A 25,005-nucleotide genomic window follows, 5' to 3' on the forward strand; every position below is an offset into this window, starting at 1 on the left:
TATGATAAGTTGCTAATTGTGATCTGATGATGCCTGGCTTGTTACGAGCAGTCCTGGAGTAGACTACAACATTTCTTCAATACTTACCATCCTCCACGTCCTCCGAGAAGTAAAAGGTTCGTTTTTAAAGCAGGTCTTGGATTCCTTCGGCTTTTAGTGCGTTCACAGGTTTTGAAAGCATCCGGGACACACTTTTTCCATTTTCACCAGCCAGCTTAGTCCGTCTGCCTTGATTTTTTCCTCTCTCCCCTTCCTCCCTTCGTCCTCCTGTCCCTCCCGGGGTCTGCTGTGTTTTGTTTCGCAGTGTGGCTTACCTGGAAACTTGGCAAGCAAAGCAAAGAAGGCAGCTCTTGTGCGGGGTTGATGGAGGGAAGGATAAGGAATCATCCGCCGCCCACATTTGAGTTCCCCGGGAATCAGCGGCAGCGGTAGCAGCTTTGCTGCAAAAACCGCTTTGCTATTCGAGATAGCCAGTAGAGGGAATCGGAACTTTGCTTGCAGCAGGGGTTGAAGCAGCCTTTTTTTTTTTTTCTTGGAGGAAAGACTGCAGCCTTCTGGACTGCGTAGGCTGCTCCCTGGAGGGGCTCTCCGGGTCCCACCCACTGGCTGGAAGGAGGGGACGTGAATGAAAGGACAGGACAAGCACCGAACACCATGTCACTCTGGGAGGGACACAGCAGCAACTGAGCTGTGAGAGGTTTTTTTTTTTTTTTTTTTTTTTTTAGTTTTTCTTTTCCCCTTTCTTTTTCTTTCTCCCCCCCCCCTTTTCTTTTCCTTTTTTTTTCTCTCTCTCTCTCTTTTCTTTTTTTTTTTTTTTCGTTTTCTTTAAGGTGGGGAAAGAGACACACAGGAGACAGGAAGCTGATCTGCAAGATTTCCGAGTTGTGCTAAAAGGACTTTGATTTTTTTTTTTTTTTTTCCTTCCTTTACAAACGCTGGCAATTGACATCACTACGGACAGCCGGGTAGAGAACAAACTGCCTCATCCCAAGTGGACCCCAGGCGAGAGCTGGGGAGGCTGTGTGGGGTTTTTCCTACAGATCCCCCACCTCCCTCTTTTTTTGGTGTGTTTCTTTTTAAAATTCTTGCTGTGTTGGAACTAGTGAGTGGTGGAAGACTCTCGGAAGCCTCATCAGTCATCGGGACTGTCAGGAATAGTGGTTCCAGAGGAAGCTCGGCCTGGGGCACATACCCTGTCATCCAGTTCCCTGCCTCGGAGATAGAGATTCCAGCTACATGGGCAAACGCCTGGATCAGCCACAAATGTACCCCCAGTACACTTACTACTATCCTCATTATCTCCAAACCAAGGTATGGCTCGCTCCACAGTCTGGCAGCAGTGGGGTGTCCTTCTGCACTTGGGATGGGAAACAGACAGGCATGTGAATTATTATTTACCGCCTCCCTCTCCTTACCCCATCACCTCTTCCTGCTTCTTTGAAATTAGTAACATAGCAATGGAGTTAATGAAGCAGAGAAGGATATAAGAAGAAAGCAAGCCTGGAACTGGTGCTTTCTCTTTAAGGAGAGATAATAGTTTTACTTGAGTTCCTTTGTTGTTATTTGGCTGCCTAGGTGTTTCTGATATCCGTCAAGTCCTTGGCAGATGGGCAGGGTTGTTAAAAAGGAGATCATAACAGTAATGGTCAGGCACAAGAATACAATTTCAGGGGCTTTTCTGGTGAGCTCTTCTTTGTTTGTGGCTCTAAAAGGTTTTTTCCCACTGGATAGGACACGCCGGGGTGGGGGCGACTCAAACTTTTAACCGCTGAGTGTAGAATGAAAAGACGGGTGTGGGAGGTACACGGTAACTAATTCAAGTCTCTTAGAGTTTGCTTGGGTGCATTTTTGTTTTTTTTATGGCCTTATTTTATACTGAGGATGATTAGGATGCTAGAGAGTGAATTTAGGAGCTTTACAATAGATGTTCTTTACTTTTAGAAGCTAGACGTTGGCTGCCATCAGGAGGCCTGGGTCTTGAAAAAGAATGAAATATACTGGTGATAATTGGACATGAATTGGTTAAATACTTTAGGCTTTATGTGTGTGCTCAGATGATCATGAGGGGGCCAGTGGCAAGACCACGTCACTGAACAGTGGGTCATGCCAATCATGAACTTTATCCTGCAGTTCAGACATGGAAGACTCTCAGGTGTGAAATCACTGCTCCTTGTCAGTTACATCGGACTTAATTTTGGGGGAAAAATGTTGGTTGTTCCCCCTTGAATGCGTGGATTGTATTCCTTTATGGATGATATTATTTTATATTCCATTAGCCAGACTCTACCGTGTTCTTGATAAATACGCCGGGAGTGAACAAGGCATGCCTGAGTGATCTGTGCTGTCACCAGGACTGGGTGCTGTGATTAGGGTTTGGTAATTCATGCCTTAGTTAGCTCTCATTTATTCTCTCTCACCAAACAATGCTGATTTGTAAACCAGATCAGGCAGCAGACTTTCAGTATTATATTAAAGATTGTTCTTTTTTTCCCTTCCTTTCTCAGTCGCTTTACAATTTGCCCTGCCCCTCCAAGGTCGACTCACACTGCTTTTTGCCTTTGTGAGCATTTAGTTTGGGCTGCTGCTGAAATAAATAGACCAGCCCGCCTGCTCCAGTGGCTAGAGTTTTAACTCTTTGGGGGATTGGGAAGAGAACGCTGCCTGCCTTCCTCAAAGAAATGGCAAAGCAAGGACAAGTTAAAAGGGGAAATTTATAGTCATTTCTCATCCCCCAAAGAAACAGAAACAACAAACAAAGGTTGCATGAAAAATATCGCACATTCCATCCCCTTTAGTCATTTGGCTAAATTTTTCCAAATGTTTCAAAATTCATGCTTTCTTTTTGGTTCTTGTTTTCTCCGATGAAGTCTATTCAGAAAAGAAACTTTAGATCAAAATGAATGGAATAATTGCTTTTTGGTTTGAGATTTCTTTTAACCTATTGCTAGCAGGAAATAATGTCGGGCACATTATATTAAAGGCACAGGACCAGCTACACTGGTGGGAAGTGTGTGTGTGTGTGTGTGTGTGTGTGTGTGTGTGTGTGTGTGTGTTGTTTGGGGTAAAGAGGAAACATGGGGTGTTGAGGGAAAAGAGAGCTAGAAAAACAGAGAGGGAATTTAAAAATAAATCTGTTTTGGGGTCCTATGTAGTTTAGTGTTGTGTAGACAGGCAGCATCTGGATCTTGTTACTTTCAAGCTAGTCAAAGCCATCAACTTCTGGAACATTTTTAAAGAAGTTAGATCCATTAGGCGACCTCAGCTGATATTTGGGTAATCAGATCTGGGTGGTAGGGAGTATAAGATCAGCTACTTTGGCTATCATGGTAGTTCATATTGATTATTGCGTTGTAAAATTTCGACAGTGCTGTGAAGTTGTCAAATATCATTACAGTGGCTCTGAAATGACAGACATTAATGACATTCTTGGAAGCTGAAGATATGAAAATGTGCCCTGTTTGGGAACTTAGGCACTCAGGGAATGGGAGGAAGGGTCAATGTGCAATATTTTAAAATATGGGAACTTTCTGACAGCGTTCGCACTGTATAATAAAGTCCCATCACACCCCAGCATAGCATGAAAACAACCGGGTTGTTTCGGTAGCACTTTTTGCTCCTTTTACACTTATATCTCAAAATATAACCTATAGTAATTTTGAAGGAAATGCATGCTGCTTAGATTTATTTGCTAAGCCTAGGTGGAATTCCATAAAATCCACTGTCCTTCCAGCCTTGGCTTGTAGTTTTAATCCAATTTTAAAATCATTGCTTTTTAAAATGATGCTGATATGTAAAGAACATTTATGGTTGATAAAAATAGAATTCTGTGGTTGACAACAAAAATCATATTCTGGTGATACTGTGCCGTAAACTGTTCTCTAAATTCAGGTGTTTTTAACTAACCCACAAAAGCTATTTGCTGACATTAGTTTTGGTTGGAAAATCTTCATGGGATATTTATTATTGTATTCATTCAGAAAATGCCAAAATACTGAGCCTTCTCTTTCTACCTAAATATGTGTGTTAAATGCAGCTGCTATTTTCTTATGATAAAACAAAATGAAAACGGATTTTGAAATAAATGCAAATGTCTTCCATTTCCTCAAATGCAATTTAAGTTTTAGAAAAACTTGTGACACTTCCCTGCTTTCTCTGCTCCCCTTATTACCCATCACATTAGAACCAATCTCTTCATTTTGTTGCTTAAAAAGAAATAAAAAAATAGAAATAAGATACTTATGCTTTTGTTTCTTTGAATAAATTTCCAGATGCTTAAAATGTTATATTAGAAAAATGTATGTGTAAGTCAAATAAAAGGAAAACCCATGGCTGACTTGTAGCTGTTGTACCTTGTAGTAATGTGGGTATAACATGCTTACTCTCCCAGACCTCACATTAAAAGTTGTCACTTGTCAATTTTCCTTTTGACCAATTTTGTTATCCTAGCCAAAGAAGCAATTTCTAAAAAGAACATTACTTTTATTTAGAAGTAATGAAGAAATTTTGGTGACATGTCCTAATATTTCAATAAGAGACATAACTGGATTTAAAAAAAAGACTTTCATCAAAACGAATTTGCTGTTGGAAAAGCCACCCATAATAATCAGCAAGTTTTAGAGAAAGGAGACCAAAAAATAGTTTCTTAGCTTAATGATAATATATGCAATGATGTTTGCTTAAGTTGTAACATAATATTTCTCAAGAATTTTGTTACAGCCCATTCCAAATAACCAACCTGTTGCTATTGCATTATGAGACCCAGGGTGAATTTCAATCTGAATTCGAGGTACTTTGAGGGGGTTTTCTTGGAAAAACAAATGAGTTGAACTGGGAAAGGTAAAGAGTAAAACGTGGTAACAGCCTGGTGAGTTGATATTTTGCAGTTGAGAAATAGGTATTTCTCTCATATGTGATATTTAGAAAACTTTAGTCATCTTCATGAAACTTTAAAACTCACCCAAGCACACACAGCAAGTTTGTCTTTTCTTCCTTTCCACGCCCTTGCCATATCACTCTATTTCTCCCAGTTCAGTGCAGTTTCTAATCACTCTGCTTTTTCATCAGTCTGCTGCCTGCCCTTCTTTGGCCATCTGCTTCCCCAGAAGACCTTGAAGAAAGGGGTTCAGATCATGGAACCCTGACCAGGTCTCCCTGGCTGGTGGTACTCAGATTCTGTTCAGAGCCTGGTGTGAAGTTGGGGTCAGGTGGAGGAGTAATTCATCACCAGCACACTGATTTCAGGCTGAATTTCCAGCCATCTGCAGCTGGACAGCCGCCCGGCCCTGAAAGTCTAGCTGGACCCCAGTTGTGCCATGAAAAGAGCAGACACTTGAAAACACAAGGCCAGGGCGGCCTGCAAAGGAAGAGGGAGCCTCCCGTGGGGCCAAGGATATTCTTAAAGATGTGAATGTACAGGTCCTACAAAAGCAAAACAAAACAACCCTTCACACATTCCTCACACATGAAAATGTAGAAAATCTTGCAGAGGGAGGGAGTGAGTTTAGAATTTCCTTAGTACTTCCTGCCTCAGATTTGCATTGATAGTCAGAGTTGGTAACTTGCCAGTTACCAACCAGTTTTGTATGTTTCAGCCTTGAAAACTCCCAGGTACTGTTTTCCTTTAAAAGACTGAAACATATAAAACTGGTTTTCTAAAAATCTTCCAGCAAGATAATTTTTTAGGAATAGCTCCACATATTTCTTTCACTTCCGGGGGGTTATACGATAGCATGAAATGATGATCGATCTTGTCTCGTGTTAGAATGTATACTATTTTAATTGGTTTTAAATGAGAGAAACATAGAAACAAGAGCCTACCTTGCCTTTTCAATTTGGTTTTTTTTTTTTCTTTACTCCTCCAAATCTTTGTTTGCGTTGGGATTTTCTTTCTCTAATGTCGTCATTGTTTTCAAACACTAAGTTTGGTGCCTACTAAAAGGAGTAGAAATGTAAAAAGTTCATGGTGTTTTTTTTTTTTTTTGGAATAATTCCAAACTTAAGGGAAACACCATGTATATTTCTTTGAACAGTATCTTTCCAACACATTTTCCTTTCATTTTCTCTCAATTTGGAAAAAGAAAAACAGAATTATAACTCAAACCTATTTCCATGAAGTAATAAAATGTATTTGAGGGTTGGAGGTAGGGGCCACGTGAAGGAAGAGGCTATAGAGAAGGAAGGATGCACATCATTCCAGGTCTTTCTGGCTCCAGGAATTCTGGAAAGCTTCGTTTTTGCACCAATATGATTTACACGATCCTTTTTGACATTATCAGTCTTTTTGGCAGAGAGGAGTCTCAGTCACAATGATGCCCATGCCAAATTCTAAGAAAACCAGGGTTTTCCTTTAAAAGAAGATCTTTGGAGTGTTGGACTTCTTATTCAGAGTAAATGGTTGATGTTTATCCAAAATTGACTTCAAGTACTACATTAAAATTGTGTTTTGTAACAGCCTCATAAGCCACAGCTGTATGTGATTAAATAGTGTAATATCAAAAGCATGTGAGAAGAGACATTTTTATGCTATAGCTGTTCGCAGCAAGAGTACAGATGGGGCTGAGGGGAGCCCAAGAGCAGAAATGTGTGTGGTGATACGTGTGTTGTTGAGGATATGTTATGATACGTTGTGTTGAGGGTACGTGTTGCTATTTTTGGCAGTAGTGGGAAAAATGCTGAACTATTTTGGATGTGATTAAAAATATGCTCTTTGAAAATGGAAACCAACATAAAATACCAATTTTTATTTTAAATATGGAATGCCATTTCATTGCAAAACACATAGTTACTGAATGGATCTGAAAGAAATACAGATGGAAAGATGAAAGTTATTCCCATGAAGCACACATTCAAAGAGCAAAAGTGAAGTTTTTCCTTTCTGTTTTGAAATTATAAATGGTTTTCTTCTCTGTTTCGTTGCTACTTTAATCTATGGAACTATTGTAAGAAAACCTTCAGGCCATTTATCCCTAAACAAAAGAGTGATACATAGTAAGGATCAGTGACTTAGAGCAAAATAGGTAGCAGTGTGATTCTTTTTTAAGATGTTTGAGAATATGATATTCAGTTTGGTATGAATATTAATATTTTGTTGCTAGTGTTAAAAATTACATAGTCACACAAGGAGACAACTTTTGTTTCTATTTCTTTAGCAGGGATGTTATAGTAAAGAGGCTTTAACTACAATGTTTTTGAAAGACTGTTCATGAAAACTATAATCTCTCATCTTCTAGAGATTATCAATCTATAGGATTACTAATACTAATAAAAGATTTATTACTAAGTGATCATTTTCAGGGCCTTGAAAAAACCTATAGAATTGGCTATTTATTTTCAGATTTCAAACATTCAAAAGCAATTTTCAAAAGGCAAGAAGAGGTGTGGACCGAGGTAGGATTGGATTGTGTTTGTTTTGGTTTTCAATTTTTCTTTTTCAAGTTGATATTGGCAGAGAATTTGTTCACGTAACTTTATTTTTCCATGTAGGTTTATTGGTCAGGAAATATATACCATGTAGAATCAGATATCTGAATGAAGTTTTGCTGTTCAGAACATCAACCTCTAATATACATCCAATTTCTAGAGGATGGAGAGTAAATTATAAGACATTCATTCTGCTTTTCTTTGGGAGAATTATCTGATTTGTGTGTCAGTGAGTTAGTTTCTAGGACAAGTTCCCTAAGATCCCTTCCAGGCTTAGCATTTGTGACTCTTGCTTTGAGATGGATGAGGCTGCTTTGATATATTAGGGATATTTGGGAGATGACCTTGGATTTGTGTCACTGATGAGTTTTTGTTTGGGTCCTCAGCGCTTTCTACAGAGCAGATCAAGTGCTGCTTTGCCGACCCTGGAGGCTTGACACAGGAAACTGTCTGCATCCTTCACCACATCTAAATCCAGGGCACCCGGAGAAACACCCCTATCACCCAGGAGTGGGTGGAGAACAGCTCCCAGGGATGAGGCCAAGTGACAGGCACTCTTTAATCATCATTGCTGGCTTTGTCGTGGTTCAAGTTTTCTTCCTTGAATGGGTAAAATTAGGCCTTATGCGAATACTTGCTCTCTTCAGGTGACAAAAGAGCTGAATAGTGATGCATGTGTTTGGCTAAACCAGTTGATCTCATTAAGATCCTGACAGCCCTAGTTTCATGAATGAATCTAAGAGCTCGTGTACATGTGGAAATAACAATTGAGAGATGAAATGCTATTTTGACTGGAGTTTGCAAAACCTTCAAATCCCTGAACTTCTGAATAGTAACCTTTAAAGCGCGGGGGAAAAATACTCTAGTAACCAGAGTGCATGGTATTGTAGGAGAAAAATAATATCTTCTCCAGGACGCATAAACAAAAACATTCTCTTTTCCTCTCTTTCTCGCTAGGTATTCTTCTTGGTCCCCCTCAAAGCCCCTGTTACCTGAGTTAATGAAAGTAAATGGAACCCTGAATTTTGTTTTTATGAATGACTAACAAATACCAAAAATAAACTAGACTACATACACAGTCAAGGCAACCCTGATAATATCCTTTCCTGTTGTGTGGAAAGTAAGGCACAATAGAAGTAAAATAAATCTCATGATATTCTAAATATTGGTAGTAAGTGTTTTGGGGAACTGATTTTTAACTTGTTCTAGAATTAGTTTTCCTATCATTATACCGTAGGGTTAAGAAATTGGCATGTATTGCCAGATGCAGGTGACCTTCTGTTTATCTCATTCTTAACTGGTGGTTTTCAAGCTGAATATGGATCATGTATAGAATTTAATGAGAATTTTGGAGAAGTCTTCCTATTTTTACCTAGGGGCTGCTATTTATCTTAGTCAGATTTCTGATTGATGACAATTTAGTGAAAAAGAAAATGGGAAACAGAATGCTATCTGGTTTTCTGGAACTGTTTAAGATTTCTTAAAAGGTTTTCTTATGTATGCAAATCATATTTGAGGCTATTACTGATGACTGTAAACTCTTAGGTTGACCCTTTTAAAACTTATTCACACAGATTGGATGGTGGCATCCTGAATATAACTTAGAACTAAGGTAACTTAAAATTCAAGCAAATATACATTTTTTCTCTCTTTCTTTATTTTTTCATTTTTTGAGCAAATATACTTTTAAAGTCCCAAATAGTTTTTTAAAATCTTTCTTTCTTTCTTTCTTTACTTACCTGTGCCGGGTCTTAGTTGTGGCATGCAGCATCTTTTAGTTGCAGCATGCAGGATCTTTAGTTGTGGCATGCGGGATCTAGTTACCTGACCAGGGGTTGAACCCGGGCCCCCTGCATTGGGAGCACAGAGTCTTAGCCACTGGACCACCAGGGAAGTTCCCCAAATAGTTTTGAGTAGATGAAGTATTTGAAGAAGTGTGTACAAAGCTTGGAAGAAAATTTCAGACTGTTTTCAGGGATACCATACAAGAAAACCATATGACATACCCATGATGTTGAATTTCTTCTTGAGAGATGAGAGAAGCAGATTTTTTTTAGCTTGATGCTAGTCCCTTGAAAGGTTGTGACAGCTCCTGTGTTTGCCTTGGTCTTGGCTTTCAGCCCCTCGGTCTCTTGTTCATTGCCAGGCATACCAGTCGAGACTGTGCCTTCAGAAGTAAGGATGTTGTGCTGTAATCTAGGTAGGCAGGGAAATCTGAAAAGAATAAAGTTCTGATGTTCTTTTCTCAATTTATTCCAAAAAGTTAACCATTGACTTTACACTTTATTATTCATCTGTTAGGACAACTGGACTTATGTTAGCAACAGGGAATTTTCCCTTTCTGGCTTGTTCTTGTGTTTTACTTTGTTGATAAGCTGGAAAAAGATGCGGAAAAAGTGCAAGGGAATAGGTCAGTGAACAGGGAAAAATTCTGATCTTTTAAATAATTTTATTGAAGTATAGTTGATTTACAAGTTTGTGTTAATTTCACATGTACAGCAAAGTGATTCAGTTATACATATATATATTCTTTTTCACATTCTTTTCCATTATGGTTTGTTACAGGACACTGAATATAGTTCCCTGTGTTATACAGTAGGACCTTGTTGTTTATTGATGAACAGGGAAGAATTTTTCTCCAAATTTAGTGATGTCCTTTAACAATGGGAGAAGTAAAGGGTCATTCTAAAACCTCCATATTTTCTGAACACTTTAGGAGCCTCCCACTTCTCAACAAATATATTAAACACATTAAAGTGTACCCATATTCCACATCAAATTATATTTTTTGCAATAAAATATGGAAAGAGTTTTTATTATTTTGCCACTAAAACTCTGAGTACGAGTAAATTCATTTATGTGTGCTTGTGAATTTATGTGCACTTACCATCTTGCATATGTAAGTGTTCTTGCAAAATGAAAAAAATTTAATCTACAGATCTTCTTGAGGTACAAAGAAAGATTATTTCGGTCTCTACTAAATAGAACAATGAATAAAGTTGGCAATGTATTATGCTTTGTAGAAACAAATGTTTGCTAATTTTGGTTTCACAGTTTTCTTTTTCGTTTGGAGGCAATACATTTTTCTCATCTTGTCAGTGCTTTTGTGGGTCCCTAAAGTGGTCGGAGAGCCTGAAAAGCTGGCCATATCTCTACCTACTGTGACATTTTAGCATTCAAGATATCTCTATATTTTACTAATCCCAAATTTCCAGGGCGGGACATGTGTTAGAACAGCACAGTGTATTGGAAAATGTCATTAACATTCTTTGGCTAAAATATGTCACAAGCAGATACATTGGATTGACCTTTGGTGGTGAGAGCAATTGAGAGTTCCAGATCTGGGTGCCAGGTTCACAGAATTTTTTCATTGTGCAATTGGTAGAATTGTTTACCAATTGGAAAGAAAAAGAGCTTGACTGTAACAGGTGTTTCCCTGGGCTCTCAGCTTAGGGTCCAAGCAGGAGGCAAGTTCCTGGCACAGTAGTTATTTTATGGCATAATCTTTTAAATTCTTCTGTTTCTAAATAGGGTCATGGGTTTTTTACATGTATTAAAACGGCCACCTCCTCCTGTTCCCCAAGTCCACGATTATTCACCTTGGATGACTTCTCTTGGTTTCCAGAGGTCCCTGTCAACCCTGCAACATCTGTGTGCCTCTGAAAGCAGACAGGTCTGCACATATGCACACCCCAGTCAGATCCACCATGACTCTCACAGTGGGTGAGCACCCTGAAGATACTGCTTCTCTAGCCCTAAGCCAAGCACGATGCTTCCTTCATTTTTATTCTGATTTTTATTATTTTCAGTAATATAAGAAAACAAGGATGCCAGGTCCAGAGGATGGCCTTCTCCCCCCACCTCAGTCAAGAAGGACTTTTCTCTGTCTCTCTAGACCCCTGCATATGCTCACACCGGAAAACTCCCTCCCCTCCCACAATCTTGAAGGGAGAATTCTCATAGTCACCCAATGTTTTGATTCTCCTCCTAATTACTCAGTTTTCCTTCCCAACCCTCTAGCCAGATCTCACCAAATTTCATCAGCAGATTCAATGAATAAGCTTTGATTTCTCTTTCACAAACATAAAACACACACACACAAGCACACACACACATTTCTGGAAACTTTAAGAATTGTTTCAATGGTTCTGATTTTCTCTGAGGCTAAATGACCACTGAGAAATATGGAGGGGCAAAGTGGTCTTAAGGAGACATATACTCATTCTTTTCAGGTCTAATAAGTTTTTTGCTGCTAGCTGATGGCAAAAAGGGATGAGTCTCACCAAAATACAGATGACTAATAACTTTTACTTTCTTTCAAAAATGTAGTATCTTCCCATGATCTGAGATATATTGATAATGTATTATGCAAATTAGATATATATTCTTTTCCTCCATTATTCTTGATAGAGTTTTTTAGAAATCTTATTGATAGATTGACTCTAATTTTTCCCCAATTTCATTGTTTATTGTTTATATTGTGGAAATTCTAATGATCCTCAAAGCCTGTAATGATGAGGCTGTCAATAGCATGGTAGAAAAAACTGGCAGTTCCATGATTTTAATTTTACAAGTGATTTAGGAGAAGCACCAAGAAAGATAAAACAAAGAAAAGAAGAAAGAGAAAATAAGAGGCTAATGTTATCAAGTTCTAATTTATTTTTGAAAATGTCTGGAATTTGACTATTTTTCTTTCCAAAGGCAAAGAATAAGAGCTGTTTGCAAAGGAAGTGATAGTTTAGGAATCAAAGAACCATCTTCGGGAAAAACTTTGATGTGAATATAGAACTTGATTTGGAGGAGTCATATATTTGAGACTTTTGGTGTCTTGTGAAAAAGTAAAAAAAATCAGTGCTTCTGAGGACAGCTTAGTGCTTTGTTCTAGCACAGCTTCGTGCTTTGTTCTGCTTCCACATATCAATACACTTGATAACTTCCAGCACCTGCTTTTCTTGTTCTGGTTTACCCATCACTCGTTCCTACCGACGACCTGGATAAAAGCCTTATTGATGCTTTTGACTGGAAACAAGGGTGTTTTTTAGAAGGATATTGAAATAAAATTTTTACACGTATTTGAAATTTCTATGTATAAAATGTTCATATAAAATTTTTATCTGCTCAAAAATATAATCATGAGCGAAGCTCTGTTGTTCTATAAAGAAAGGATCTAGCTTTGAGTGGGGTAATCCAATAGAATAAGTTATGAAACTAGCAAAGCTGTATTGGCATAAAAATTGTACAATGCTAACCAGATGGCAGTGATGTTTGAGGGCCACTGATGTGCCCAGGGATCCACAGAACTGTTGAATTGAAGATGTGAATGCAATCGTGCTTAAGTGCCCTGGCTCTCAGCACATTCATATGTTAGAGGGTGGGTCCTGGTGAAAGAGTGTCTAGATTTCAACACGGTCATTGCAGTTTAGGTCAATAGAGGTCCAAGAAAAGTTAGCTATTATTGTTATTATTATTCATGGTCTGTCTTTTCTGCCAAGTTCATTTTACTCACTTCTCCATCCTTATTCCATTTAGGATGTCTGTCTGTAGTGACCTCACATTTACACTGCATCCTCTCAATCTCCCTGCCTTTCCCAGATTGTCCTTCCTGGGAAACTAACTCTTTTCTTTCTGTTTCACAGCTTCCACTCCCCTTGCCCTTTCCCTCTCACCCCTTTTCTCCTTTCCTCAACTTGTCTGCTATGGATTTGCCTTCTTTGCCTCCCTGCCTTTAGCTCCTAAACTTCTTCCTCCTTTTTGTTCCCTTTGCTCTCAGTTTCCTCTTATCTTTTTAGTTATTGCTTTTTATTTTTTCCCATTTCTTTCCAAGGTAGAGTGGATTGGATTTTGACTTTCTTTTCTTGCTTGGTTGTAAATCTATTTTTGGCTTTCAAATATACCTTTACTTATCAGGATCAGATTTGTTTCAGAGTTAGTCTGTGAACCCCCTGAAGACTAGGACCACAGGGTCTTCATCTTTGAATGCCCCGCAGGATCCAGTAGAGTGCCTGGTGCAGGCTGAGTGCATAACAGAAGGTTTTTAGCGTGTATTAATCTGTGTTGTTCAGTGTGTCTCATGCAGTCCTCTGTTGCTGAAGGCAGTGATTTTTAAAACCAGAGTTGCTGAATGTTCCCTTCACCTCTGTGATGCTTTATGTCAAAAGGCATTTTGTGTAGCAGAAATAAGTCTTACTAAAGTAAATTCTTTTACATATACCAACTGATATATCACTCCCTACCCCACCTTTCTCTCCTGAAACATGTGGGCCACTAGGACCCCAGGACTGTTGGCTCGAGTTAGGTTATGTACGCAGCTAATGGGACACACTGTGATAGCAGGTGAGCTCAGTCCGAAACTGCAATAGGAAGAGAAGAGAGAGAAGAGAGAGAAGGGAAGAGAAGAGAAGAGAAGGGAAAAGAAGGGAAGAGAAAAGAGAAGAGAAGAGGAGAGAAGAGAAAAACTGACACAGTGTTGCTTCCCAAGATGCTGGCAAGAACATCAGAACGCATGCCAACTTGGAAGGACAGAAGTGGATTTCAAAGACAGCCAGTATTTGGAAATTGGGGATGAGAATAAGCAAGGAGGTCAGGACTAAATGGCAGTGGTGGTGGTTTGAGGGGACTGGAGAGGCCATTCCTGAGCAGTTGCCAAGACTGTCAGCTTATATATTCAGCTTCCTTCCTTGGGTTGGCGGAGAGTTGGACATATCAGGAGGTGAACTCAGAATACGCAGCTAGGAGATGGGTTGAGTGCTAGGCCCATATTTTTGTCTATTTTTCTTATTTGAGACAGAGAATCTTGAGTATAATAGTCATATATTATCTCCCTATGCCATGTAAATATCCACAGCAATATGGATTTTTTTAACTCAAAATTTTGAAAAGACAACTTCGAAGACCAAATAAGACTGACAAAATGCCTATTTTGGGAAAAGAAAGCTCTAGTTTCCCTATACAATTAACTAAGCAGGTATAAAGATATGTCGGAAGTAACGATAGATGATATAAGATGGGATTCTGATGTCAACTTCAAAGGCTTCCTCACTAAGGAATGTATGGAAACAATAGCCCAGTTGTGGCTGCAAACTGTGTTTTTGGTTTGGATGCCTCTTGATTTTTCCAAGTTGTGTTGAATCTCTTATGTTTGTTCTGCAGTTTTGTATTTTTTTTTTCTCCACCATGTTCTTTTTTTGCATCAAGGCTCTTATTACCATTTGTAGAAAATATAGTCTCTATATATGTAATTCCTCAACATTTAGTAAATTTTTCTACTGCAAAGTAATCCAGACTAATCGTATCTAGTGAAACAACTCAAGATATATATTGAAAATATTAATAATCTTCTTCTGCACACCACACTGGTCTGTGAAGAACTCTCAGAAATAACATATGTTAATACAAAAATCATATGTGCCCTTCTATAACATTCTTTATGCTCATACAAACATACAGTCAGATCTATGGTATCTGAGATCAAACTGAGCAGGTTATTTTACTCCTTTTTTCAATGGAAAACATACTTTGTGCATTCTCCCCAGTTCACTAGACATGCCCTGTTTTTTAATTGTCAGGGTAATTGTTTCTAGTGTGTTTGCATCACATTTTATGCAAGTGTTGCCCATCGATGGGCATGGATTTTTTTTGCCACCGTTTTGCCATTATGAATAATGTTACAATAAATGTATAAGGTACTCATTTCAATACTGAAAATTGAATCATTTATCTTCTAAGCAGGTTTGCTTCCTTTTAAACACTGAAAAATGCCTTGATGAGTTCCTTATTACACAAGGATTGACATCAGTGCTTGGATTCTTTTTTTTTTTTTTCATTAAGCAATACCCGCCATCATTTCCTCATTTCTTGGCATTGCTCTACCCTTGATCTTTTTTTTTTTTTAAACATCTTTATTGGAGTATAATTGCTTTACAATGGTATGTCAGTTTCTGCTTTATATCAAAGTGAATCAGCTATACATATACATATATCCCCATATCCCCTCCCTCTTGCGTCTCCCTCCCACCCTCCCTACCCCACCCCTCTAGGTGGTCACAAAGCACCAAGCTGATCTCCCTGTGCTATGCAGCTGCTTCCCACTAGCTATCTATTTTACATATGGTAGTGTATATATGTCCATGCCACTCTCTCACTTCGTCCCAGCTTACCCTTCCCCCTCCCCGTGTCCTCAAGTCCATTCTCTATGTCTGCATCTTTATTCCTGTCCTGCCCCTAGGTTCTTCAGAACCTTTTTTTTTTTAGGTTCCATAGATATGTGTTAAGTGCTTGGATTCTTAACCTGAAGATTCTGTGTCCTGTGGGACTGACCTGCCCCTTTGTGTTGGAGTGATAAGGGTTATTAAAGTCTGTTCCTTTGGGTGAGAAGACGAACTTCCGGATTGAGGCTTGAGCTGAAAGAGAGCCTCTCACATTTGTCAGAAGAAGAAATGTCTCTTTGTGTGTGTGTGTGACACCCTCATGGGGATCCCAGCGGTGCTTGGGGTCAGCAGGACCAAACATTTCTTTGCTTCTTGTCCATCCCATGGGGCCACACTTGTGTCCCAGGTTGATCTGCTTTGTCTGCCACACATATTCCAAGTTGAAAGAGCAATAGCAGGCGAGGACAGCCTCAGGCAGCCCAAATCTTCCTAAGCGGTTGGAATCTAGCTGAGGCATTTTTGTACTAGAGCAAATATTCGTGTCCCAAGAGCTTGGACATCAGGATTTTCCTTTTTATGTTATTATCTTGGGAATACTGCAAAATTATATTTTGTGATAGCCCTCATCTGGTGGACTTGTTTGGTGCTCCTTGACCATAGGAGGAATGTCCTGGTATATTAACTGAGCTGGAAAAATGACTCTGGAAAATCTAATGAACCTCAGTGAAATCTGATTTTGTTTCTTTTTTCCCCTGTACTTGTCCTGTTTCTCACTTCCAATATAAATTTTAATTAAAGTTAAAACATGGCAATGAAAAGAAGAAAACAAAAGATGCAGAAGATGCTATGCTGGGCTGATATAGAAATATTTACCAACTGAAATCCATCTAGAAGACAGTAAGATCATAAAACCTCAACTGTTTGCTCTTCCTATAAAAAAGGTAAATCAAGGACATGTATTTCTAATAACACTTAATTCTATTTAATGTATTTATATTTCATAGCCTTTTAAAGTTTGATGATCAAGTTCCACATGCTTCTTTGGAAACTCAGGGAGTATCCTAAACATAGACCTGCAAGGATGACTTTTTTCTCTTATTTTGTGTATGAGATGAGAAGGAGAGCTTAGTTCAACACAGGAAGGCCAATTTAGCATTTTCTCTTTTTACAACTAGAATACCGACCATTTTTTAACCCATGCTTAAAAAGCAACAGTATACCGTACTTCATATATATTTAATGCAAGTTGAAACATTTTAACCAAGTTTGGAAAAGGAATTTAATAATCAGAAATGAAAACAGCGCTTTGGTTAGGTGAAAGGACTCTGAGAGAGAGGTCTGGGAGGCCAAAATTTTTTGATTCTAGAACTTGCTTTAATACCATATCCCCAGGGTTTCCTGACCTTTTTGTATTTCAGTTTCCTGCCACTTCTTCCCATCATAAGAATATTTAGTTATTTGGTAAGAATGTCTTGACGATCAATATTAGACTAGTAGTAATGTGTTTCAGGGTTCTGTAAAGAATGCCAATATATTAACATATTATGAAAATGATAAAATATAAATAAGAACCATTAACTCCAAGAGATTGTTGTAAGTGATAACAGTAAGAAGAGGGGGACTGAGAGGGCTAAAATTGACTTGATACATGAATATAATGGACCACAAATCCTTATAAGAGCTCAGATCAATGCCCTTCACCGAAACATTTCTTTGCACTTCCATTATGTTTCTCCGGCCTCCATCTCTGCCATCAGTTGGATTGAAATCATGTAGAGAGATTTGCTTTCAGTATTTCTCATACTTCTTCCATGATTTTTTTTATTGTGGTTTTGTTTTGGAAAGCAATGCAGGTCTGTTTCAGTGCTTCATAGAAAACTCACCCTGCAGTCTGAGATGAATCTATTGAGAAATTGTCTGGTTTTTACATTGCTATATTTCACAATACTTGCACTTTCCTCATTTAAGTTCCCAGGATGTTTTTGTCCCCAAAAGTAACTAAATTAGAGGAGGGAGGGGTGTCATTTTCTTGTAGCCATCTTATAGGGTGTCAGCCCCTGCTTCCCTAGAGCTATAGCTCGTGTTTAAAAATGCTTTGAGTGAGCTCGTGTTTAAAAATGATTTGAGTGAGGCCAGCACTGGCTCTGGGTGTGGTATTGGGTTTTAACTAGATAATTTTCCAGACTTGTTCATTGGGGAATGAAGGAATTGAGATTTTTTAGTTTCTCCAGCTTACACTGAGTTTTCAAATATTATCAAACTTGCTCACATGTAACATCGCTGAACTTAATTGTAATTATTTGTTAATCTTCTTCCAACTGTAACGACTTCCCTCACCTACATCTTCATGCTCAAAACCCAAGGGCCATCTCAAAGGTCTTCCAGCTGTGTGACCCTCAGTCCTTGCCCAGCATCTGGTAGGTGCTTGATAAATGTCAACTGATGACATAGAAGTTGTTACGTATCCTGAACTCTAGTAACACTTATTGATAATACTTATGCTTTCTGGGCACTTAACCATTTTTTCTTCCCCTTGTTTTTTTCCGAATAATTCAGCCCCCAGAGGAAAGAATCCTTGTCCTCCTCTTCCTTGTCTCACTCTCAGACCCTACAACAATGACCTGCATGTAGGCCATGCTCTAACTCTCTAAACATCCTTTAATTGATTGTAGAATCTTCTGGAAAGTTGAATGAAACTACTCCATATTTATCTGTGCTTCTGCTACAGTTTTCTTTATTCCTTTTTAATTTCAAAATAACGCCGCACTTTCAATTCCAAAGATACATAGAACCAGGAAGGAAATATAAAGGTGAAATTCTCCTCAAGGTGTTTGGCTTTTTTTTTCTGTAAAGTATTTGCTTTATTCTTGCTCATTCTCATGTTTACTCTCAAGTCAACATTGACTTAGCAAAAAACAGGTGTCTGTGTACACCTGCTGTCTCCCACACCTTCGTGTATGTTTGGCTTGAAGATGCTTTGGAAAAGGAGGAAATAAGATTTTTCAGTGTTTGTGCACTGTTGAATTATAATATCTTATAGTCCAGTGCTGTGCCAATTTATTTCGTATCCTATAGTTATTAAGAAGTGATTTGGAACGTGGAATTTCTGAATGTGAAATCCAAGGTGTCAATCAATGCACGTTCATAGAGCTCTTCCTTAGGCTGGCCCTGTATAGGGGGTTTTGAGACAGGCTGGGACCTTGGGGCCCTTTACAGCAGTGCTTGCACATGGACAAAGGTCTTCTTAAGCAACAGGATACAAAGAAACTGTACGTGATTAAAAATAATTGCATGCATGTGCTGTTGGGGCAAATTATAAACAAGGTACAAAACGGCCACAAACCAACTGCCATTTGTGAGTTGCTGGGAGCCAAAGCAGGGTCCTGTACCTGATCCCTGCACCTCCGGGGCGGTGGGCAGACCATCTAAGCCACACCTGCTGCCCCACCCACCGATCTGCCCCGTTGTTACTCCACTTAAGGACCCAAGCAGGGGAGTGGGCGTGGGCACCTGACTCTTGCTTCTGCTGTCTTGAGCCTTGGCCCAAGTCCACATAAAGCTTTGCCCCCAATTCTCTGGTGTCCTCTCATCAGTTTCTATTGACTGGAGAGTCTAAGGACTGGGGTTGGTAACAGTTTGTTCAAGACAGAAGGAGGTTATACTACGATTCTTGCTCTTCAGATGACCATTTATTTGAGGAAACAGAGGTGACACATGGAACAAAAGGGAGTAATTAGATACTAAATTGTGTGACATTGACTTAAAGAGAAGTGACAAGGGCTGTTTGGGCAAGAAGAGCCATGAAGGGAGAAGAGAGTTTGGGGTGAGTCTGGAGGAGAACAAAGGAATTGGACATTTGGCATATTGGCGAAGTCAGGGAAGGATGGGTGGGCACTCCTGCTGGAATTAGAGCAGGAACATAACATAGGCATGAGCTACAACTGGGGGGATACCAGACAGTGAGGAATCAGACTTTGCCAGAACAGAGAACGGGTAGCAGAGGGCATTGGTTGGGTTCCCAGAACACAGCAATGACTGAAAGTCCTTCGAGGTCAGAAAAGAAAAAAGTGAACTATTGTTTAATCTTTGTAGAGGGAGTAGATTTATACAATTCATTCCAAAGGCATAAACTATAAATGAAAAGAGTGATAGACTTAAAATTCTTTATTTTTAATGCAATTCCCACATTATGACTACAGACATATTTATGCATCTTCATCTAGCACAACCCTACCATAATTTAAAGTAAAAAGCAAGTAAACAGTGTTATAAAAAAGGTTTGCAGTATAATATTACTAAGGTTGAATACTTTGCGTATAAAATAGGCTCCTACTATTCAACAGGACAAAAAGAAAATGAAAACACTCCAATAATAAAAGGGAGAAAAATTCACAAATGAAAAAAATAGAAATAGCTAACAAGCGCTCAAAAGTATGTCACTAATAATCGAAGAAATGGTGAATAAAATAACAGTGAGATATTATTTTTACCGGCTAGATTTTTCAGAAGTTAAACATTTCTTAACAGCCAGAGTACGTTGAATTATAGGGAGGCAGCAGCTCCCAACACACTGTTCATACTCAGGGGAATATTAACACATAGGTACCTTTTGGATCTCAGTTTGAAAGAATGTATCAAAAGCTTTAAGAACGTACATGCCTTGTTATACAGCAAGATCAATTCTAGAAATACCTGCTAAGGGATAAAAGTATGGGTGTATAAAGGTGCTTATTGTGGCACTGTATTTAATAGAGGAGATTGTAAGCAATCTAGATGTCCATATATATGGTGTAGATTAAATAAATGTTGTTATACCTTTACAAAAAAACACTTATGCAGCCATGAAATCTATGCAGATGGATATATTGAGCAGGGAAAATGACATATTGTTAGGTTTTAAAAATAAGGTATACGGATTCCAAACCTATTTTTAAAATCCTGTATGTCTGCGTGTGCATGTTTATGCTTGTCCTGTGTTCACCTGTTCCTAAAAAAACAGGAATGATTTTGTTTGGGTTTTTGGATGACACATTTTTTAAGACTTTTGAGTATGAGTTGATGATCACTCAAACAATTAACACTGGAAATTAAGTTGTTTCCAAAAAATAATGATGACAAGTTAAGAGGGAGCCACACAGTTAGTAGAGGGAAGCGCTTACAAATTGTTTCACTGGGAGGGAAGAAACATTCATAAAAGGAGTGTTTTGGATTGATTACTAGTATGTTGCAAGATGTAGTGGTGCAGAAGGGTAACATTTAGGATACCAAGCTAAACCTGGATGAGCATAGACAGGAAAGCACGAAATATCAGGGACTGGAAAAAGGGCAGTGTGGTAGGTGACACGGAGGCTGGAGAGAGGGGCTGAGAATGATCTGAAAATAGACTATGATCCAGTTTGAAATGTAACTTCAGGGTGACAATGGGACTCCCAGATGAAGATGTGCTGTAGGCAAGGAGGAAGATCTGAGCATGAAGTGAGTGCAATGGCAAACACAGATTTAAGTGTCACCTACACGGAGGTGACATTTGATGTGATAAGTGTGAGTGAGATAACCAGAAGTGAGGACAAAGCTGAGATTGTAGAGGGGATACTAAAGAGAGTTCATGCTCCTTCCTCCCTACTTGTGCCTTGCATGTACTTCTGGTTTAAGATCATCTTCAGTATGGCAAAGCTCTTGCAAAGGTTAAGAAAAGAATGCATTACTAGCAAGAGTATTTAAGTGATAAACCTCAGAGAGTTTAGAAAACGGGGCTAGCGGAAACTCAACCTATCTTAAAGTCTGAAATCGTCTTTTCCAGGTTTTAATTTTATCTTTACATGCAATTGTCCTTGGCCATTCACTTCCTGTTTTGTTGCAGTGATTCTTTTGTGTGGACCTATTTTTGAAAAGTTTTATTTAGAGAGCATGAGATAGTTGGCGATGTTTCATTTGTTTGCAGGCTTGCTTAAAAGATTAGTTTTTATTTACTTGTTTATTTTATTTGTTTGACCAACTGATTATTTTGTGGGATTTCTTTCTCAAGTTGTACTTTAGGGTACTGGTTCTCAAACTTTAGCATACATAAATAATCCTCTGGTGGATCTTCCTTCCTCCCTCTCTCCCTCTCTCCCTCCCTCCCTTCCTTCCTTCCTTCTTTCCTTCCTTCTCAATAGGTTTGGGGTAGGGCCTAAGAAATATTTCTCATGATCTCCTAAGTGAAGTTGATGCTGCTGGCCTGCAGACCACACATTGAATAACACTGTTCTAGGAAACATGATTTTGAAGCCCACTTTCATTTTCACTTAACCATCCTTTCACAAAGAACCATCCAACTACATTACCAAATAGTCTGTTGAAATGTACTGACGGTGGCACTTCCTGGCTATTATAATGTACTCTACAGCCATTTATCCAGATTTAAATTTGCCTGTAATTTAAGTAATTAAAATTATTTTTGTGGTTTACCTCTCCTGACCCTGGTACTTTCATACATTCATAATACGATTGGAAAGAGACTTCAAGGGGAACACAGTGAGTTATCCCCAGGATCTTGGCAAAAAGAAAGACTAGTTTGCCTTCTGATAGTTAAAATTAACTGACTTTGCCAATACACATGGAAAAGCAATATTTATTCAAGAATGTATGACAATCTAGTTTAATCAGTGATTTATTAAAGCTATCTAGAGAAAAAACTATGTTACAGAAAGGACTGACGGTTGAACACATGTGTGGTGCCCTGCCCAAGGGGAAGAAACTTTGAATCCTGAAATCCAAGCATTCTTGCCAATACAGAAGGGGTCTCTGCTATGTGACTCAACCTGGTCTGGGGAAAAACATCACTTTTCCTGTTTATTTCTCTGTTTTTTTGTTTAAATGTATTTATTTTTATTATTTATTTTATTTTTGGCTGTGTTAGGTCTTTGTTGCTGCACGCGGGCTTTCTCTAGTTGTGGCAAGTGGGGGCTACTCTTTGTTGTGGTGCGCAGGCTTCTCATTGTTGTGGCTTCTCTTGTTGTGGAGCATGGGCTCTAGGCGCGCGGGCTTCAGTAGTTGTGGCGCATGGGCTTAGTTGCTCCGCGGCATTATTTCTCTGTTTTTAAACTGCATTTTATTAGCAAGCTCCCCATGTTACTATTTCTGCAAAATGTGAATATGCTGATCATAATATGTGTGTTATCTATGATAAATTGGCCTTCTGGTTTATACATTAGTCTCATGTGAGTTGAGTTAGGTTGCATCTGTCCCCAGGATTCTGATCATCTCGGTGTGTGCTGAAAACGTCCAGTTCCTAAATCTGCAAGGCTGGGGAACAACCATGATGCACCATAAATTCACCAAGACAGCAAAATGCTGGGTCCTACGAACAGCCAACAACCAGGCCTAAATGGACACTCCTCTGCTTTTCTGAGCACTTTACCTGCAGTGCATTTGTTCATTCACTAGGAAACAGAACTAGAGAATTTTATAAAACTGAAAGGAACTTTGAAGGCATTAGGGCTAACCCTTTCATTGTAAAGTTGAGACTATAACCTTCCACTGGAGTCTGATTATCTCTTGAACCTGGCGGTTGACGGGATCCAAAGGCAAGGTTCACTGTCAAAATATTCCACTGCCTGTGGGGTGTTCCTCCTTTGTGGTGTCTTAGTCTGAAGTGTGGTGCTTGGCATCGGGTTCCGGTGCTAAAGTCAGAGTGAGAATCGATCAAACCTTAACCTCCAGGCCCCTTCCTTAATTTAATTTAAGAAGCACATATTTGCATTAGAAAACCTGTCTGTTTTGCTTACCTTTGAAAGTGAACTTCACTTTCACTGAATTTCTCTTTTTAACCTTTGTAGCACAGGATGACACTTCTTTATAAAAACCTCAAAGAATAAATCCTGGTGATGTGAATATATTCTTAAAAATGTGCCAGAGGGAAAATATACATCAGAGTTCCAAATAAGGATGAATGGATTGTGGGTCTATTGTACTAGGTCCATACATTTGAAATTATACTTTCAAATATGCATTAGTTGATAGAGGGGAATAGACTAATTTCTTTTTCTTTTCATAGAGAACTCCATATATGTTTGCTTTTATGTTCTGTCCTAATGGGAAAAAGTGATCATAAACACTTGATTCTAATCATTTACTATCATTTTTGGGTTTCAGTTTTTTTCCTCTCTGTAATTAGAATCAAGGATTAGGAATAATGTTTGCAACTTGCCCAGTATGTGGTTCTTTGTATGTATTTGAGTAATGGTAGTTATTCTTAAGGAATATTTTAAATCAAACTGGTATTTAGAATGGCTGGTAAGACTCCAAACAAAGGCACTGCGAGAACGTCTGGACTCACCACCACCCTTTAGTGCTTTCTCTGCCTTCTTCAGCTTCTCACAGTTGGATCCGCTGAGGTCATAACCCTGCAGACAAAGCCTAACCCAATCTTGGCTCATGTAAGAGGGCTATCATAGCTCTCACCTCACCACTTGGAGGATCCTGGGAATTAATTGCCCACCCAAGTATGGGATGTGGTAACCTGACCACAGTACTGCCAATGCCTGGCAGTTTTGCATAAGACCACCTCTGGGTAGAATGCAGAGCCGTGCTTCTCCCTCACCCCCTCCTCACTAACTGTTCAGTTATTCTACGGGACCTTCCTGCCCTGATGGTGCACCATGTGGTTTCATGGGGAGGTTCTGGATCCCCAGCAAGATTCAGATCCATCCTCTTCCTCCTTATGGAAATCTAATCTTTTGCTGCATCCCAGGGACCTGAGCCCTCCCTTACGTCACTTCCCAAATTCCCAGATATGGCTCTTTACTGACTTGACTGCCTTCCTGGTTTCCCCACCATCCTAATGAACATCCACAGTGACTGCTTCTGGAAACATCCTCTGAGTTTTCCCTTTAGAAGCCGCCCTTATGACCAACCACCCACCTGGCCCCTGCCCACCTCTATGAACTCATCGCCTACCCCTCTCTCCCTCACCCTTTCCTATTCCAGCCACAATGGCCTTCTTTCTGTTACTCTAACACACCGAGACCTTGGCAAGAGCTGTTCCCTTTGCCTCAATTCCTCCCTTACTCTGCCCAATCTGAACAGGAATGGTTTCTTCTTGCTGGTCAGATCCTAGCTTAAACCACCCAGTTTAAAAGCATCCCCCAGTCAAGCTCCATTGCTTCACCATATTTTCATTCCCTGCAACACACAGAGCTCTTACCGTTACTGGATATTTTTCTTTCCTTCTTTGTTTACTATCTGCCTTCCCTATTAATATGTAACCTCTGCAAGAACAGAGATCTAGTCTCTCTTGTTCTCTGCTGTATCCCCAGAGCCCAGAACAAGGGTTGGCACAAAGTACGTGCTCAATAAACATTCGCTGAGTGAGTAACCGGCTGCCGGTCAGGTTTCTTTCTGTATCTGGCTCTGTTTTCCCAGTGCCTGTGCTAGATTATAGGCCAAGATCATGCTTCCT

General features: G+C 39.2%; 1 protein-coding gene across 8 annotated transcripts in view; it reads left to right on the forward strand.

Moving 5' to 3' along the window:
• The first annotated feature begins 547 nt into the window (after positions 1-547).
• Positions 548-25,005, forward strand: part of RBMS3 (RNA binding motif single stranded interacting protein 3) — a 718,377-nt gene continuing 693,919 nt past the window's right edge. For all 8 annotated transcript variants that reach the window (XM_059939057.1, XM_059939054.1, XM_059939059.1 and 5 more), the window contains exon 1: positions 548-1,311. In XM_059939057.1, the coding sequence (XP_059795040.1) occupies positions 1,237-1,311 (75 nt within the window). In that variant the 5' untranslated portion in view covers positions 548-1,236. The remainder of the gene's footprint in view (positions 1,312-25,005) is intronic.

Source organism: Balaenoptera ricei, chromosome 11 (assembly GCF_028023285.1).
Source record: "Balaenoptera ricei isolate mBalRic1 chromosome 11, mBalRic1.hap2, whole genome shotgun sequence".
Classification (NCBI taxonomy): Eukaryota; Metazoa; Chordata; class Mammalia; order Artiodactyla; family Balaenopteridae; genus Balaenoptera; species Balaenoptera ricei.